Here is a 20,681-nt window from a genome sequence, read left to right as displayed (position 1 = left end):
ATTATTCATATATTGTAAAGGAGCGAAATAAAATACACATGTATTATATATGAAGTGGAATAAAAGAAAAAATGGATGGAAATAAAAAACAAAAAAAAAAAAAAAAAAAAAAGAAAAAAGAAAAAAGAAATGTGTGCAGTGTTACTAAATAGCATGACCAGAAAAAAAAAAAAAGGGATATTACATGATATTATATGATATGATATAATGTGATAAGAACTGGGCGGAGAGATGAAAACTTGTTGTGATGTTTTAACAATACTATGCTACATACACCCGCAGATGTACATGAATGATATATATTAATACATATTAATACATGTCTATGTATACACCTCCTCCTGTGTGATGAGCTACTGGCAATTTGCGCAAATTACGCTGCAGATATGTAGAACGTTAAACGACCAAATGTTTATTCATTTTCCTCTTTATCTTGTCAAGCTGATTGAAAGACTTACTCAAATTTTTATTTATGATATCTAAAATATAAGCGTCCTGTGAATATTTGTTTTTATTTTTTTCTATTTCTATCATTTTACTAGTATTCCCTACATTTTTATTATCTTTTTTTTCGTTAACAATAATGTTTGACTTTAGTTTGCCATTGTTATTAATATTTTTTAGAACAGCATTTTTTTCTTCACTATTGTGTAAGGTAAATTTATCCTGCCTTGTCACATTGTAATCAATTATTTTTTTTATAGCATTAATATCATTGTTTGAGCTCTTCTCATTTAACTGTGAGCTGCTACTTATTTTCGTGTTTGTATATTTTTTCCCCCCATTTTGCTTCTGCGCATTGTGTAATGTACCCCGTTCACTATTTCCATTCGCATTCCCGCTTGAGATACAATCATCGTACGAGGATACTAAACCTTCTATGTATTCTTTTTTCAAATTAATATTGTTGTGACTGAGGCTATTGCTAACCCTTCTGATAAGACTACTTCGGCTATCTCTGTTACTGCCACTAATACCGCTAATACCGCTAATACCGCTAGTACCGCTAGTACCGCTAATACCGCCAATACCGCTAATACCGCTAATACCGCCAATACCGCTAATACCGCTAATACCGCTAATACCGCCAATACCGCTAATACCGCTAATACCAGTAATTTCCGCTTCACCGTTCTTTTTCAAATACTTGAAGTTGGCTATTTCAAAATTGCTGCCGATATCTTTGTCCTGTTCACGTCTAGATAGCATTTTTGCTTCACCTTCAGATATCTGTGCGTTTGGTACTTTTTTTACATTGGCTATTTTACCCATTTGGGATATTTTACCCATTTGAGATATTTTGCCCTTTTGAGATATTTTTCCCATTTGAGATATTTTGCCCATTTGAGACATTTTGCACTTTTTTTCTGTATTTTCCTTTTTCCCATTGCTATGAGTATTCATGTTATTCTCAGTCATTGTGGAACTGTTTACTTTATCTATAATAAGACTGTTCATTTTAAGTAAATGATGATTTTCTTTTTTCGCTGGAGCTATTACATCATTTTGAAAAAATTCCTTTTTTAATATTTCACTTGTATCATAATTATTTTTTTCCTTTCTAATACTCTTTTTATTTAAGTTGATGTTCAGATTATTTACACGGTACGTATTATACTCCTTTATTACATTCTCATTGGATAGAATTAATGCGTATGTTTTATTACTGCTATTAGAATTATGGGCATTCCTAATGTTGTTACTCTCTGTATGACTGCAACTTTTAGATATATCACTAGCATTTTTGTTCATATTCTTACTATTCTGAAAATTTTCATGTTTCGCATTCTCCTCACCAGTAGTACTGGTAAACCTATAATCTTCAGCGGCTCTGTTTTTATCGTGTCTACTTATAAAAGTATGTTTTGTTTCCCCTTTAGAATTTACCTTTTTACAATAACTCCCAATCATAGAGGTACTAGAAGGAATGGAGTTCCCGCTATAAGCACGTGATAACATCATAACCTTATTTTTTGAGTTATTTACATACTTATTTTTATTTTTTTTTTTTTTTTTTTTCATTTCGTTGTTGCTTGAATTTACGAAACTACTGGGATTACGCTCCTGTAAATATGCGTTCCCACTTAAAGATCGACTTTTCATCTTATCCGTATTGCACTCCAATGTGCTTGTTTTACTATATATGCATTTATCGCTCGGCTCTTCTACAAAATCACACTCCTCTTTCATTCTACTTTTTGTACTACTTTTTGTACTACTTTTTGTACTACTTTTTGTACTACCTTTTGTACTACTTTTTGTACTACTTTTTGTACGACTTTTTGTACGACTTTTTGTACTATCTTTTATGCTACTTTTTATGGAATTATTTCCATATATTTTGTCCCCCCCTTGTACACTTCTATTTTGCCTGACTTGGTCAGAATATATTCTTAAACATTCGTTTTTGGCCGTTTGACAAATTTTTGACACACTGCTAAGGCCGTTATCATGACTACCATCGGCAAAGTTGCTCCCGCTGCAGAGGCTCTTGTTGCTATTGTTATTTCTCCTGCTTTGTTCGCTACCCCATGGTGCGGAGTTAACGAAATTTTTGTTTTTCCATAATTGGCACGTGTAGGAAAGGGAGCTCTTTCCCCTCTTTTGCACACAACCGTAACGTTCGCTACCACAAGGATTAGGAGTACTACATTTTTCTTCGCACAAGTTAAAAGATCGAAATGTTTTTGGTAATTTCAACTTTTCCATTGATTTAGTAAAATGTTTTTCTTTTTTTTTATTTTTTAGAGTTACTCCTCCGTTAAGTAAGTACTCAGTCATTATTTCCCTACCACCTATATACCCTTTCTTATGAAAAAGACTGTTGCTCAATTTTTTTTCTTTATTTTCATCATTATCAGCAGGATCATATGGCATGACCAAGCTCTTTCCCCTTTTGAGGTAAAAATGAGGAAAACTTTTATTTAGACTATAATTACTAGTGCAATAATTTCCGCTCTTTTGTATTTTGTTGTATCTTTTACTTTGATTGCTTCCATCTCGATAATAATCGTCTTTGTAATTAACACCACTTGTTGTGGTATCTGTAGTATGTAATTTGTTGAGTGGGGTAGCATTACTAATTATACTTTGAAAAATGGAATTTTCTTTATTTAATGTATCAACTGGGTAATACAGATCATTTTGCAAAACTCTATCTTGACAATTATTCACTTTTTGAGAGTTATTCATTTTTTGACTATTCACTTTTTGACAATTATTCACTTTTTGAGAGTTATTCACTTTTTGGCAGTTATTCATTTTTTCTTTATTATATAAAATGTTGACATTTTTAATACTGTGTTTTAACTTTTGTATTTCATGGTGACTATCTATTAATGCATCAATAAAAAAGATACTTGAGTCTTTTAGAAAATTTTTTAATTTTTTATTTTCTTCGTAAATTTCGTATATGCGATTATTTCTAGTATATTCAATGAAATCAAAATAGTCATTAATTCCAATTGTATATTTATGTATAATGCTTTGCATGCTTTCTATTTTTTTATTCCTACTATCTACATTTTTGCAAAGGATGTCCATGAGTTGACTTCTTACCCCTTCGTGAATATCACAATGCTCATCCAATTGGAGTAACTCATCCATGTGTTCTGCCCAGTATCTCTTCATTTTATTGTACTCTAACTCTTCCATCTCTGACACTACTTCTTTATATGTTTCTATCTCTACGTTGGTCTCTTTCCTTCCCTCCACTCTATCCTTTACTTGTTCTTCCCTCTCTTGCTGTGCTTCTTCTTGGGCATGATTAATGAAGAAATTTTTTTCAAAATTGTGATTTTTCGAAAAAGTGTTATCAACTTGTACGTTATTCGGATAACCCAAAATGGTTGGAGCTTTATCTCTATCCTCATTTTTAATAGATGCATATTTTTCTGTTACACATTCTTTTCCTCTTTGTTCAAATAGAGAAAGACTAGCGTGGTGATACATAGACTGAGAACACCTTTTATAATAGTTTTGTAAACACAGTTGTAAAGTCTTTTTAATATTTGAACTGTTCGCATAATTGTTCTTTTGAACAATTTGTAAAATGTGTTCATATGTTATATTCCTTGGTTTGGGGGCTACTTTTTGTCCGGGGGATGCTTCATTTTTTGTTTCATCCGCCTTTTTCTCATTTTCCTCCTTTTCCGCCTGTTTTCCCTGTTCCTTCTCCCTCCACTTCTTTCCCCTTTTCTCCCCATAGTGTGGTAGAAATCGGTATGCTAAGAACACTTTTTGGGAGTACACATCTAAACTATGATTAAACAAAAGTTTATATAACATACCCATTTTTTCAGCATAGCTTAGATTGGAGGTAGGAATGTTTTCATTTATTTTGTCATCCAAGATGTAAGCATACTGACTTTTAGTCTGCTGCTTCGTCCCCTGTTCTATTATCTGCTCCTTTCTTTGCTCCTTCTTTTGCTCCATCCCCTGCTGCACCTCCTTATTATTGTAATTTTTCATAAAATTACAATTTTCTTTTTTTTTATCGGAAATGTTCAAGTGTATGTACCCCTCCTCTTGCATTTGCTGCATATACTTTAGATGAAGTATAGTGAATCCTATATAGGAATTTTTTACCACTGTCTTACTACTCAGCTTGTTGACATCTGTGGCGCTCTGTGACAAGCTGCTGCATGCAGTTGGTTCACATGGCAATTTGCTACTATCCATTTCTATGTTCAATTTTTTTCCTTCTACCATTCCACTCTTTCCCAGTTTTGTCTTATTCGTGTTTTCTTTTGCTCCATTCTTCTTCTCTCCCTTCGATTTATTTTCCTCTTCTATTATTGGTATTTCTTCAATTCCGTAAAAACTTAATCTGTAAAACTGGCATAAGTAGTGAAAACGAAAAAGGAGTTAGTGTGAGAGGGGCGGGGGGTAATTAACATAAATGGGGAAACGCAATTAGAACCATTTTAAACAGTTTTAAGGGAGTAAAAAAAAAAAAAATAAAATAAATAAGATAAATAAAATAAAATATAAGCTAAAAAATATAATAAAATAAAAAAGAGAAAAGAAAAGAAAAAAAAGAAAGAAAAATTAAAACGAAAAAAAAGAAAGAAAAGAAAGAAAAATTAAAACGAAAAAAAAGAAAGAAAAGAAAGAAAAATTAAAACGAAAGAACGAAACCAATGAATAAATAAAACAAAGTTGCGTAACAGCATATATGTAAACGCTTGCAAGCTTTGCCAATATTACCTCTGACGAGGGTACTTCTGTTTTCCCGTCAACAATCTGAGCATTAAATGTAAGTTGAAAAGTTACGTTAGTAGTTATTATTTTCTTTAGTTCTTTTAATATGCCTGTAATATCTTCATATTTGTGAGAATTAAAATTTTCTTTATTTTTATTATATATTTTATAAAAATTATCTTCTTTATCTACGTTAAATGAGTTTTTATAAAAAATGAAAGAGTGCACAACAAGTCCAGAATTGTTCGTAACTACACATTTAATGTGCTTGTACTTTACAAAATAAATGTTTTTAAAATGTATGTCTACTTTCCTTTTAACATTTATGGTAACTGGTTTTTGTTTTCCTATGGGTAAATTATTATGTTTGTTGTGCTTCTCTCTTCTCAGTAACTTCATAGACTTTCCCTGTTTCTCTTCTTCATCCACCTCATCCACCTCATTCCTCTTTACATCAATGGAAGAACTATTATCACAGTTGTGGCTACTACTGTAGCGTCTGTTACTATGACTACTGCTACTGTGGCTTTCGCAACTGCTACTTCGGCTATACACACCATCAGGATCGTCAGTATGATTATCATTTAAGGGGGGATGGTAGTTCAACTTGGAATCTTTACTACTGCTTAACGTGTTATAAACAGAACAGTGTAACTCCTCACCTCCTTCTGCTTTCTCACACCCACATGTGTATGTTTCTTTACTGAATATATTATGATTACACCACAGATTTGTATTTCCTGTTGCACTTAGTTTGGAAGTATTACTATTTATTTCATTTTCCTTAAAATTATTTTTATTCTCATTTATCTTTTTATTTACCTGTACACGAGCATTTTTTGCACACTTTTCTGAACAGCTTTTCGAAAAACTTTGCGAAAATATTTCTGCCTCTTCTTCCGCTTCTGCTAGTCCTTTATCGTGAACATAATGTAACTGATCTTTATATTTTAAAATTTCATTAAATAAATGTAAATTATAATTATATTTGCTCACCTCCTCATCCGTTTTTCCTTTTGTCCTTAAATTATTCTTTATCTTTTCATTATAAATAGAACCTGTATATCTCTCATCATTCAAGTTATCCGTGTCAATAGGTTTCCTTTTAGAACAATTCGGATTTGTGTTTGTTGATGTTAGACTCATGCTTTGTTTTTCCTCCTCACTGTTCTCACAGTTATTATGGAAATCTTCTCCCTTTTGCATTGCCTTTACATATTTCTTTTCTTCTTCCTGACCTGAGCTATTGTTTTTTTCATCACTAGCTTCTTTTTTCCCCCGTTCACTAATAGAGCGTCTAGTCGGAATCTCCACCCCCTCTTCCTTATATTCTTCTTCGTCATTGCTACTCTCTTCTTCGTCATTGCTACTCTCTTCTTCGTTATTGCTACTCTCTTCTTCGTTATTGCTACTCTCTTCTTCGTTATTGCTACTCTCTTCTTCGTTATTGCTACTCTCTTCTTCGTTATTGCTACTCTCTTCTTCGTTATTGCTACTCTCATCTTCGTTATTGCTACTCTCATCTTCGTTATTGCTACTCTCATCTTCGTTATTGCTATACTCTTTCTCGATATTTCTACTCTCTTCTTCGTTATTGCTACCCTCTTCTTCGTTATTGCTATACTCTTCCTCGATATTTCTACTCTCTACTACTTCCTGGGCGCTTTCTTCTTTATTTCCCTCGTCCCTTTCATTCTTCTGCATCTGTGTGCTACCCATTTCCGTTTTGTGTGCAGAATCATTTTTCATCAATTTTATTTTATCTTTTTCTGGAAGAGTTAATACTCTAATTTCATCATTGATACGTTTGTGAGGACTGGGTTTCCCTTTATCCATGGTACATTCTTCATTTATACTTCCACCATTAGGGGTTTTATTAAAACTTTTTTCCCTTTTACATTCTTTACTACAGTTGATAATATAACTGCTGTTCATTTCTAACCAATTTGTCTCGCTTGCAGAATGTGGAAAAGATGCATCTTTAATACTGTCCTCATTCACGCTCTTAGAGCAGAATATTTCTGAACTGTCTATATGAGTGGAATTACTCGAAAGATTATGTACATGCTCATTACTATGAACCAGGACGTATTTTTGTTTATTTAACGGGGAATATTTTATATTATTACTATCATTTAGTATTTTATTGCTCTCACCAACTGGACAATTGCCCTTTCCAAGTGTTAAGTAACTCTGTTCATTATGAAAATCATTATTTCCATTTATTTTTAAATCATATATTTTGTCATTCTCTTTTGTTTGCTCCTTTTCCTTTGATGTTGTTATATGTTCCACTTTTTTTAAATTGTACTTTAATTCTTCAAAATAGTTTTCTTTTTCTGTTTCTTCCTCTTTTTTTTCTATTTCTTCCTCTTTTTTTTCTGTTTCTTCCTCTTTTTTTTCTATTTCTTCCTCTTTTTTTTCTGTTTCTTCCTCTTTTTTTTCTATTTCTTCCTCTTTTTTTTCTGTTTCTTCCTCTTTTTTTTCTGTTTCTTCCTCTTTTTTTTCTGTTTCTTCTTCTATTTTTTCTTTTTCTTCCTCTTTTTTTGCATCTTCCTCGTTTTCTTGCCCTTCCTGCTCCTGCGCCTGCCCCTCCTCATCTTTCCTTTCTTTCACTTCTACTTGTACTTCATTGTTTAGAATTTTCTCTAAACCACTGCAGTCCTTTTCCGGTTCTTTCAAGAAGTTATCCATTGTACAACTTACACCTTTGCACACATCAATTTTTTTCTTGCTTCCAACTTTTCCTGAATTATAGCTATCTAGTTCATAATTTACATGATCGAAATTTTTTTTTTTTTCTGAACAGTTCATATTATATTTGTCGTGCATAAATAATTCTGATTTGCAATGTAACAGTGGTGTTTCGTTATTCTTAATTAATATTAAATAATCAGAAAAAACAGAAAAATATTCTTTACCTTCGAACGATTTTTCATCCGCGCTTTTATTTACTTGATGAGTGGGTGCTAACTCTGAATTCATTTTGCAATTGTGACAACAACTTTTATTTAACTACGCACCAAGGATGTTATGAAGAAAAAGGGAAAGTGATAACTGGTCGTTTATGCACGCATACATATATATATATGTATATATATATGTATATATGTATGTTTGAAAATACAAAATAGGAAAAATGTAGAGTTTTTGAAATGACGAATATATATGAGGGTATGTATGGGTGTATGTATGTGTATACGTACGTGCTTACATAAGTGCGCATGAATGTGTGTGCATAAGTAAATTCTTAACTTTAAGTAAAGCACTTAACAATTTGAAGAGAACAGAATTGAGGAAAAAAACGAAAGTGACAAATTTGTAATTTAAACAAAATATTCACGACAGAACAAAAGAATAAAAAAAAAAAAAAAAAAAAAATACAAATAAACAAACAAAAAAACGGGAAAATACATGAATAAACAGATATATAAATAGACAAACGAATAAAAGAACAAAAGAAATAGTAATAAATGCTGCTCATAAGCCAAAATATAACAGTCAAAATTAATAATGAACCAAAATTGGATAATCCAAATGGCTAGAACAATTAGTAACGTAGTATAATACCATATAATGTGATGTATTGTAATGTTAATTTTTTTTTTTTTTTTTTTTTTTTTATTCTTGTCTAATTAGAAGAGTGTTAATATTTCAAATAATATTTGTTATATGTTTACGTCTTCGAATTATTATTTCATAAATTGGATGATATGTTGGTTTACTGCTACAGAAACAGAAACAAAAACAAAAACGAAAACAGACGAGATCAATGAAAAACAAATGAAGAAAAATACGTGAAGAGAAATAATTAGCAATGATATTTATGCAATCAGACTAGTTAATTTTTTAGTCTATTATAAGTGTATGCTTATATGTACCTACAGAATGATAAGTACACATGCAAAAAAAAAAAAGTATATGCTGTAAATAAAAAAAAAAAAAAAAAAAAAAAAAAAGTCAATATTTTAACAGAAAAGAGAGAGAAAATGAAAATAAAGAGAAACAAAACAAAAAAAAAAAAATAAAAGAAAAAAACAAGAAAAAACAAGAAAAAACAAGAAAAAACAAGAAAAAACAAGAAAAAACAAGAAAAAAATATAATAATAAAAATAGCAGCAATAGGACTGGGATTAAATATAAAAAATAAAAGAAAGCTAATAGGGACATGCAAGTTAGGCGATACCTAAAAATTGGCAAAATAATTTCAATTTTTAGGGGGTAACAATAAAAAATCTCAACACATTCTCAGTATAATTTCATAAATAAATAAATATATATGTATATATGTGTGTATACGTATATAATATATATTTGTACTTAATACGTTTGATTGATTTTTTCCAAAATGTCAAAAAAAAAAATTGATGCTGCGAATGCTTTCTAAATTTGTCCAATTTAATTTATTTAATTCTGGAAAAGGAGGAATAACTTTTTTCCTTTTCCATTTTACGTTTTACCATTTTCCTTTTACGTTTTACCATTTTCCTTTTACGTTTTACCATTTTCCTTTTACGTTTTACCATTTTCCTTTTACGTTTTACCATTTTCCTTTTACGTTTTACCATTTTCCTTTTACGTTTTACCATTTTCCTTTTACATTTTACCTTTTACGTTTTATCTATTACGTTTTATCTTTTACGTTTTATCTCTTTCCTTTTTCCTTTTTCCTTTTTCTTTCTTTTTTCATTTATCTGTTTGTTCCTATTTCTCACGAAAAAAATATATTTTATTGTCTTTTTTTTTCTGCTTTCAAATTTATGTATTTTCCCATGTTCTTGTAACGAAATATACCTATGCGATTAAGTGTTCATGTGTATTACCTCTGTTTAATTATAGTAAATCTCAATAAATGCGAATAAGTGTTCATAAATGTGAACAAATGTGAATAATTTTTTTTTTTATTTTGTCATGCAACATACATGCTACTATTTGTTTGTCCCTTATTTGTTTTATTCTTATTTTATTTTCTTATATTTTGCTTTTTTTTTTTTTTTTGCTTTTTTTTATGTTACTCAAAAAATTATTTTACCAATTTTCCCAAGGTGAAAATAAATGATGTAATGGTAACTGGCTGATTTATATATTTTTTTCTTTTTCTTATGAAAAGGAAAATACCTGGTTTTATTTTATTATATTTTAGCTTAAATGAGTATGAGTAGAGATTAGATAAAATAGTGGATATTACTTTTATATATTTGTACATAGTTGCATATGTTTTCTCAAAATTTGGGGGTTACACAGAATAGTGTTGTATAGTAAGGGGCTTGCAATGGTACATTTTGTTTTATCCCTTAATGCATGTATGTAAATTCTTGTTTTCCATCGTTCGTTCAGACCTACATTTAGACATACAAACATAAGTATATGTATGCATACGTATATGCATTTGTATGTACGTGAATACACACGGAAACCTCTACATCCGCGTATATTTATCCATTAATAAGCCTGTGTGCTTTCCTCTCACCCTTTTATGTCTCACGTTTTTGCGTCTATTCCTTGAGTGGGCAGAGGAGTTGTAGTCAAAATGAGAATAAACAAAAAAGATGAAATAATAAATGTGTTGTTTACGGTATTTTTAATTCTGATGCAGCAAATGTCATTACTGTATATGATTCTAGATAGCACAAAGAATTACTCGTATATGATTTTCTTACTTGTTGATATTCTTTTATGTATATATATTGTGTTCAGTTTATACTGTGAAAAAAATGCAGGCATAAAAATTTCTGTTGAATGGATGATATATATGATAACATTAAGTCTAAAGTTAACAATATTTTGTTTTTTTATTAAAGAAGAAAAAAAAAATGAAATGAATAGTATGTTTTTTACCTACTTAAGTAATGATGTGTTGGCTTATAATTTAATTTATATAACACCTTTTATATACTTACTTTTTTCCTTAAGAAGTCGAAATATTTTGGAAGACATATTAAATAATAAAATAATAATTGAAAATATACTAAGTATTGATGTGAACATAATTAATTTGTTCGATTTAATTGATCTTACTTTTATGTATTCACACGTAACAAGTATATACAAATCCTTACCTGATTCAGACTCTTATTATAATTTTCAAAAGAAAAAATCTTTTTTAATGCTAATTTTTGTAATTGTTTCTATGCTCTTATTTGGATTCTACTTTCCCATATACACGAATATCGAAAAAACATATACCTGCGATGATGACGTTGATTTGTATATTCAGAATGAAGGGGCCAGTGGAAAAATAAAAAAAAAAAAGAAAAAAAAGAAGAAGCAGAGAAGAGGGAGATGCAGAAGGGGGAAGTAAATGGTGTGGCGAACGGTATAGCGAGTTACATACCGAACGGTACTTCTAATACTCACCGTATGAATTATGAAGTAAAGGACTATGTTAAACATGCCCATGACAAGGAAAGTTCAACTTTTGATTCTAATACTGTTACTCTTCATGATAGTACCAAATTGCATAGCAAAATGAATGTGCACAGTTTTAATAAGTCAAACGGAAAGACATATAGAAGAGATGCCTTAAATAAGATTGATGATGATAAAGACGAATATCTACATGGAAATCTACATGGAAATCTAAATGGCACAGTTAGAATGGATGTGCGTAATAAAGCCTCCTCTTCCTTAGAATCTTTAGACTCTAAAAGATGGACATATGCATCATCTCAAATAACATCAAACAAGTTGTTAGATAGAAAAATTTCTTCATCATCTTCTTTGTCATCTTCTCATTCATGTTCTACTATATCGTCGACTACATCTTCTTTAGCATCATCTTCAGTTCCATCCTCTACTTATCACTGCGCATACTCTTCAGCACCTGAATCCTTTTACGCACCATCCTTTACCTCTTTTACTTCTATCACTACTAAGAATCATAATAATAAGATGAAAAAATCTTATCACCACAAGTATAAGGATGTGTACACAGATGTTTATATCACGGCCAAGTTTCACTTTATTGTGGGGTTTCTCTTAATAGACATCCCCTTTTTCGTATATAGGTAAACGAAAAGTCGAAATTAAGGCAATACAAAACAGTGCGAAATGATGAGAAATAATACCTACTCGTTAGCACTGTTTAACATGATTTTACATAGTGATGTGCATATAAGTATTCAAAAAAAAGAAGAGCCAGGAGAGTCCGGATATGCCAAAATGAATTACATAATTGCAGGATGGCTCCAAATAAAAAAAACTATCTGTAGTGTGGTTTCCCACATAAACATATGCGCATATATGTACATGTCTACACGTATTAAATACGTCTATACATCTATACATCTATACACACGTGCATGTTTGCGCGCTTTGCTCCTCCCTTTTCAGGCTCCTGTTCTGCATCAAGTACAAGGTACTGCTCAGCCTCATCGTGAAGAATATTTTATTTTTACTTTTTCGATCGTATAAATTAAACGAATATAGACTTATAGAAAAGGAGAAGTATAAAAAAAATAAAAGCAACCTTGATTTTCATTTCTATAATATTTTAAATTTTGATAGCGAGTCAACTGGCTACAGAAAAGGGGAAAATTCAGAAAATTTTAAAAATTCAAAATGTGATAAGAAAGAAAAAAAAAAAAAAGAAAAAGAAAAGAAAAAGAAAAAGAAAAAGAAAAAGAACATGAAAATGAAAATGAAAATGAAAAAAAGAAGGCACTATTATCCTTTGGAAGACGTACGATAAGTCATAGTAGCGAGGAGCATGATTTATATCTGAAGAGGAAATACCAGAATTTTTTCCGCGTATTGAAAAATAAAGATTCTAATGATATCAGCAATGAGAAAAGTAAGAAAGAACTTGGTCTCAAGAAGATAAAGGAAAAAATTAAAAAAAAAAAAACAAAAAAAAAAAAAAAAAGAGAAAAAAAGAAAATGAAGTACTATACATATTTAAGGAAGAATTTAAGGAGTATAAAAAAAAAATAATTTTAGAAAGGAACTCCAATGGCGATTCTCTCCTCAACAATAATCTGTTCTTGAACAACGAAAATGAAAAAAGCCCGCATGATGAGCGAGTTAACGAGGAAAACATAACGCACAGTAGCGGATGGCTCAATGAGGACAAGCGGGCGAAGGGGAACAAGACAGGAATAAAACTAACCTGGAAAGAAAGAATAAGGCTACGAAGAGAGTACCGCAAATTTGTCAATTTAATATATAAACTAAAATATAAAAGAGAGATTCCTATTTACCACTTTAAAATACGAGATCACATTTCAGCCTTGTGTAATTTTTTATTCAAAAAATTGAACTGTTCGAATTTTGTATATTTTGATGATAAGTTGATATTTTCTTATATTACAAATTTTCGATTTATGTTTATAATACTACTGGATTATTTTTTAAAAATTGGTATCACTGTATTTTTTATTTTTATATTATTAAGTCATCATGTATTTGTAAATGATCAGAATTTAATTTATATGAATAATATTCCGATGAAAAACAGTTCAGATAATGTTTTGTCCTTTCCTGGTAGTTTTGATTTAACTAATTACCCAGATATGATATTACCGCCTCATACCATAGATATTAATTATATTAATAGAGATACAGAAAGTGTAATTAGCTCTTCTACTTATAATAATAATAAAAACTTAACTAAAGGATATATTGATATAGATTTACCTAATAACATATTTAAACTAAAATGGGAAGAAATATTCATTGTTGACAAAATTTATTTTTATGCATGTATTGCATATTTTATTATGCATTTTCTTATATTTATTAAAACATCTACTTTTTTTGATATCTTATACGTATCCATATTTAATGCTATAAGTCATTTATCTTTTTATTTTTCTTTGAAACAATTTATTTTGTTCTTTTACACCTTCAATGGAAATATATATAACAAAGATTATATTTATTATAAACAGAATATAAGGAAGTTGAATTACCATTTTGAGTATTACTATCTCATCCTTTTCAATGCTCATTGTTTTATATCTATTCTCAAGCATTTTTCCTTATTTTCCAGAATTCTTTTCAATTTCAAATACGTGTACTACTACAGGAACCACAGAAGGGGTAAGGAAGAATCGAATTCATGTACACATACAGTTCATCTGTTTATGTAATTTTTTTTTTTCGCCTTACATGTGCATGTTTTATTTTTGTTTTTTATGTGCGTGTTATTTTTCGCCTTACGTGTGAATTTACATTTTAGCTATATATGTTTTATTTTTATTTCTCGCATTCATAAGAATACTCTTTTTTTCCTCCCTCATCGTTGCTTCATTCACGTTTCTTTTCAACAGCTGGAGAGAGCAGGAAGGATGAGCTGAGGTACTCAGTCAGCGTGTACATTTTGTTCCTTTTGTGTAAGTACTCGTATGCCCCGATAAACTTAAACATCTTGCTATTCGGAAAGAACACACTAAGCAATATCCTGTTGATAGACAATATAAACAGTTTCACTTGGGTCAACATATTAGTTATTATATTATTTAAAAGTATACAAATTTTAATAACAAAAGCAAACTACTTTTTAATAGGATTATTTATTTTACACATTATTTTATATGTAATATATGCTGTCCATGCGCAAATTCTACGATATATAATTCTTAGAAAAATTGAGATCCTGTTTTCTTTTAAAAATATACTCATATCAAAATATGAAGAAATTCCACTTGTTCCTGAGAAATACTCCCCTTACATAACTTGCAGGGATATACTAAAATATTACGCGGAAGAAGGTTTCTTCTCCTCGGAAAGTAAGAGCCATTTATCAACTCATGCATCGCGCGTTACTCGGAATAAGAAGCGCGCACATATTAATATGCACTTTGTATATACATGAACATACATACGTACATACATATATACATACATACGTACATACATATATACATACATACATACATACATACATACATACATACGTACATACCTACGTACATACATACATATATACATACATACGTACATGTACATACGCATGTGTGTCCACTCACACAACTGTACTGTTCCATTTGACCATTTCTATATTTTCTTTTTTTTTTCTTCCTGCACAGGTAATATTATTCCGAATTTTATATGACCGGGAAAGGAAATTTTATTTTTTTTAATTTTCTTTTGTTTTTATTTTATAGATATTTTTTAGCTTTTCCGAGATCTTCTGATCTCTTTTGATTTCTGATCTGTCATCTTTGAGCTTTGTTTTTTTTGTTTATTTACCTTCACGTTTATGCAAAACTTCGCCATTTTACGTAGCTATCATTTTTATGAAAAAACATCAAAATTTTATTTTTAAAAATGTTTTTAAAGTTAAGTAAAAAATGATGATGTAAAAACAAATTAAATGAAACGTACCTTAAAATGTATAAAACTGCGCGTGTAAGAGTTAATGCGCGAAAAAACTACGAAAAAAAAAAAAAAAAAAAAGCACACCTACTACTTCTGATACTACAATTGTGTAGTGTGCTTTATATGATATGCTTACACATACGCACATGTATGTGTACCCACACACAATTATCTGTATAACGGGTTTACATATGCGTTAACTAATTAAATACTAATTCTTTAAATGAGGAAGATGTTTTCCCAACTTCCAGTAGTTTTTGTTGCTGTTGCTGCTTCTGTTTCTTTCGACGTCTTTGCCCAGTTATTTTACAAATCAATCAAACTGTTGATGATTGCTTGCTGGACATTAAAATCTTCATCATTTGCGCTCTCCCCTTCTTCACTTGAAACAGTATGGGGAATAACAGTATTATCTACGCCTTGGTTAAAATTTTGTACTACATTATTATTATCGCCATCTATATCGTACGTAACTCCGTTTATAATATTTTCATTTACATTAGTGTATTCACCATTATAAGCATCCCCATCAACATCATGGTATTGATTTGGCATTTTCATTAAATCGTTACCATCGCTAGTTGCACCTTTATCATCTAAGGTATATACGTCAGGCTGTGATAATACCTTTACATCATTTGACGAGCAAATAGGGTAGTCATTCGGACTATCGTTATACAATTTATTCGCATTTATTCCACTCGACTTGTTGAACGACCTATCATATGGGTAATAAGTCAAATATTTTTTTTTTATCTTAGATTTACTTTCGCCGTTGTAGGTATTACTATTACTACTATTATGCATATTATTATTATGCATATTATTATTATGCATATTATTATTATGCATATTATTATTATACATATTATTATTATTCAAATTATTATTATTATTCATATTATTCATACTGTTCCAATTATTACTTACGGCATGCTGCTTATCAATTTTACTACTATGCTGTTTTTTCTCTCCATAGATGTACACATCACTGTTCCTACTTGACTCATTTAAATGCTTGCTGTCTCTGTTAAATCCTTCTTCATCAAATATTACTGCTGTTTCATCATATAAAATTCTGTCCGAATTTCCATGCACCCCATTATTTCCATCAATCATGCCAGTCAGGCCAGTCACATCAACCATGTCAACCGTATCGACCATGGTTGCTGCTTTTTCCCCATTTGCGTTTCTCTCATTGCGCATTGCTTCCATTTTCATCCCACCGGAAATCGTACTGTTTATTTTCAAATTACCTATTTGACATGAACCATCGTCGTTATTTGCCTTATTATTCATTACATTATAATAGTTTACGTCTTTCCAATTTTTATCCTTCGATTTAGAGCGCGTATGTCCTTGTTTATAATAACTACAAATGGCATTATTACTACTACTAATATTATTATCATTGCTACTAATATTATTATTATCATTACTACTACTCATATTATTATCTTTACTACTACTCATATTATTATCATTACTACTACTCATATTATTATCTTTACTACTACTCATATTATTATCTTTACTACTACTCATATTATTACCATTACTACTACTAATATTACCCAAATGTTTGCTTCTCACATTTGCCTTATCATATTTATGTCTGTCTTCAATTATGCTGTACTTATAATCCTCATCTATCAATATATTTGATGTTCTATCTACATTAATTATTGCATCGTTACATGTATATACATTTAAACTATTTATCCCATTACTACTATTATCTTTCACAAAACTGCTACCATTCCTTGTCATAATTTCCTTGTTCATCATATAATTTACATTATTACCATATGCTTCATTTTTGTAAGATGAATTTACACTGTTATAAATTAATTCGTTAAACTTACTGTTTGAGTACTCACCTCCTTCTCTTCTTTCATCATTGTTATATTTATTATTTGTAGAAAAAAAAATAGGTTTCCTTTTATTTAAGATAATACCCTCACCCTTTCCATGTAAAGTTTCTTTTTTTTTTTCTACATACCCATTAGGAAAATACTTCTCTTTAGATAATGTAACACACGAATCCATGTTATTAGATGCACCACCATTGCTATCAACCCTTCCCCTGCAAATGCTATCTATATCTAAGGGGCCCTTATCCTTACTACTTCCATTATCACTGCTGACATCATGAACTCCTTCTACCTTCTTTCCACTTTCCCTAACAACTCTATTATTCATGCCGTTCTCACTGTGCAACGTAACACTGATAGCATCTCCTCCCCACATATAAGGATTCATCCCTTTACTTTCGAAATCGTTAGTATCATAAAACGTTTCTCTATTATTACTTAATTTTTTTTTATCATCTTTTTCATTCTTTATACCCCTCAAACTGTAAGGAGATGTTTTTGAATTTTCACAAAAGTTGTCACTACCATTATGGGAGCCATTAATAAGAAGGATGTTTTTATCTTTAAATCTTTTTTTTTTTCCACTCTCTTTTATATTTTTCGTTTTTGTAGTATTCATATGTAATGCGTTATCGTTCTGCGTTTCGTTCTGCGTTTCGTTCTGCGTTTCGTTCTGCGTTTCGTTCTGCGTTTCGTTCTGCGTTTCGTTCTGCTTTTCTTTATTCCTTTCCCTCTCCTCATTATCTACTTTTCTTTCATAACTTCCGGACGAACTACAATTCTTCTTATTCCCATCTTCGTTCACTTTCCTATTATTCATTAACTCTTCACTGTATTCATGATGTCCTTTATCAATACGCTCATATTGCATACTATCACCTGAACGTGCAGGTGAATTATTTAAATTCCCCCCTTCCTTTATTCGATTTTTATATTCTATTATATCATTTTCACCATGTATTTCAAAATCTTTAGATGAACAATTAATCTTATTTTTTTTACACCCCGAATCCTTCCCGTCTATATGCAATTCTTCAATTGAGCTACTTTCTTGATCGTTGTAACTACCACGATTGCATGCATAGTCGTTTAAAGGAGGGTAAATATTACTATTGCATTGTATACCATCATTATTAGCACTATCACAGATGACGTTTATTTCCTTCTCTTTTCTATTTATCCCATTCATCTCTTCACATATGGCATCTGCTGCATTTATTTGCCCATTTCTACCAACACTGTCAACTTCCCCTACATGTTTTTTATTCTGCTTTGGCGTTAGCGATAAATTTTCATCATTCACACTATACACATCTTCGCTTTCTCCTTTGTACGTTGTTAAATTATCCCTCGACCTGCTATTAATGGACCTATGCAAAATTTCGTCATCAGAATTTATGGAAATGTAGTCATTGATATGGTAGTTATCGCTGATGCGGTAGTTATCGCTGATGCGGTAGTTATCGCTGATGCGGTAGTTATCGCTGATGTGGTAGTTATCGCTGATGCGGTAGTTATCGCTGATGCGGTAGTTATCGCTGATGCGGTAGTTATCGCTGATGTGGTAGTTATCGCTGATGTGGTAGTTATCGTTGATATGGAAGTTATCATTGATATGGATGTTATCATTGATATGGTAGTTATCGTTTATATGGAAGTTATCATTGATGTGGATGTTATCATTGATATGGAAGTTATCGTTGATATGGAAGTTATCGTTGATATGGAAGTTATCGTTATGGTTGTTATCTCTAATGTGGTAGTTACCTCTAACATGATAATTGTCGTTAATGTTGTAACTGTTCGTAAAACCATAGTTGTTGCTCATGTGGAAATTGTCCATAATGTAGTAATTGTCAATGATGTGATAATTGCTGCGCAAGTGGTTACTACTCCCCATGTGGTATCTGCTTCCTATGTGATAATTATCGCTCATGTTAAAGATGTCTCTACTGTTATGGTTGTTGACAATGGGACAATTGGTGCTCATGCGATTATTCTGCCCTCGATTGTTATGTGCTCTTAAATTGCTATTACTAATATTACTACTAATATTACTACTAATATTACTACTAATGTTACTATTAATATTACTATTAATATTACTACTAATATTACTACTAATATTATTTCTAATGTTACTACTAATATTTTGATTAAGGTTATGGTTTCCTCCCGATCTATTACTATTTAAAAAACTTGACTTCAAATTACCATTTCTGGTGCTGTAGTTTACACCAAATGGCATTAATTCGTTATTCCCCAAAAGGCACTCAACATAGGAACTGTCTGGTTTTCTAACATTATCTTCATTATGATCATTTGGACTTATAGCCTTATATTCACTATTTGATGTACTTGTATTGTTTAATAAATTTTCACCTGAACCGTTCATATTTTCTGAAGGGCCGTTTAATGTCTCATTCAATTTAAGGGCATACAAAAAATCAGAATCAACTGCATAGTGGGAATAACATAACAACAGAAAAATCGTTTATTGGAATATCCAGAAAAAGGAAGTTCGAGCAGTAAAAAATTAAAACACCTTAGTGTACACATGTATGTATAGCACAGTATAAACAGAATATATATGCATGTACAGAATTATGCACATAATGTATATACATATTTTATGCATTCACATGAAACCGTAATTATTTCACGCTTTTCTTTTTTTAAATATACTCACCCTGATTTAAGTTTTCTTCTTTTGTTAAATGTCTCCTTTCCTCATTGGCATTTTGACCAGAATTATGGTCTCCATTTGTGCCCACATTGTCAACCACATGTTTGTTCACATTTGCGCTTACGTTTGTATTCATATTTTTGTCCACATTTTCTACCACATTTTCTACCACATTTTCTACCACATTTTCGCCTGCACAATTTTCTTTTTTCTCCTTATTTTGCTGCTCCTTCTTTAATCTCTCTTCATACGCTTTTCTATGTTTATTTATGTAAAAATTTAAATCCGATGAGCTCATGTTTGTTTCTAAATAATTTGAACGTTCAAGTGTGTTCAATATAAGGGGTATATAAAATGGCATACAGCTAAGGGGATAATTTGACTACTAGTACATATATACATATATATATATATTTATATATATATATATTTATAAATATATATTTCTATATATTCATAAAATTTTTAAAATTTTAATACATATGTGCATGTATAATTCATTTGTGAATAGGACGGTGTAGATTGACGATCAATAAACAATTCTTCTTTCCTCCTTTTTCCATGAATGGAGTATTATATATATATATATATATATATAT

At 30.5% G+C, this 20,681-nt stretch overlaps 3 protein-coding genes across 3 annotated transcripts; 1 reads left to right on the top strand and 2 right to left on the bottom strand.

Annotated features, from left to right (window-relative positions):
- Window positions 1-396: 396 nt before the first annotated feature.
- MKS88_002029 (uncharacterized protein) lies at window positions 397-8,187 on the bottom strand (the record flags this gene model as incomplete). Its single annotated transcript, XM_067215006.1, has 2 exons — window positions 397-4,836; window positions 5,209-8,187. The coding sequence occupies 2 exons, from the start codon at window positions 8,185-8,187 to the stop codon at window positions 397-399; spliced, it is 7,419 nt and encodes a 2,472-aa protein (XP_067074326.1).
- Window positions 8,188-10,732: 2,545 nt separating this feature from the next.
- Window positions 10,733-15,256, top strand: MKS88_002028 (uncharacterized protein; the record flags this gene model as incomplete). Its single annotated transcript, XM_067215005.1, has 7 exons — window positions 10,733-11,226; window positions 11,427-12,209; window positions 12,535-12,883; window positions 13,104-14,241; window positions 14,472-14,499; window positions 14,884-14,930; window positions 15,231-15,256. 7 exons carry the CDS (start codon window positions 10,733-10,735, stop codon window positions 15,254-15,256), a joined length of 2,865 nt encoding a protein of 954 aa, XP_067074325.1.
- Window positions 15,257-15,828: 572 nt separating this feature from the next.
- Window positions 15,829-20,380, bottom strand: MKS88_002027 (uncharacterized protein; the record flags this gene model as incomplete). Its single annotated transcript, XM_067215004.1, has 2 exons — window positions 15,829-19,853; window positions 20,086-20,380. The coding sequence occupies 2 exons, from the start codon at window positions 20,378-20,380 to the stop codon at window positions 15,829-15,831; spliced, it is 4,320 nt and encodes a 1,439-aa protein (XP_067074324.1).
- Window positions 20,381-20,681: the final 301 nt, after the last annotated feature.

The sequence above is a fragment of the Plasmodium brasilianum genome, chromosome 7 (genome assembly GCF_023973825.1).
Source record: "Plasmodium brasilianum strain Bolivian I chromosome 7, whole genome shotgun sequence".
Taxonomy (NCBI): Eukaryota; Apicomplexa; class Aconoidasida; order Haemosporida; family Plasmodiidae; genus Plasmodium; species Plasmodium brasilianum.
The sequence above is the reverse complement of the archived record's forward strand: the minus strand, read 5'-3'. Positions and strand labels throughout refer to the sequence as shown.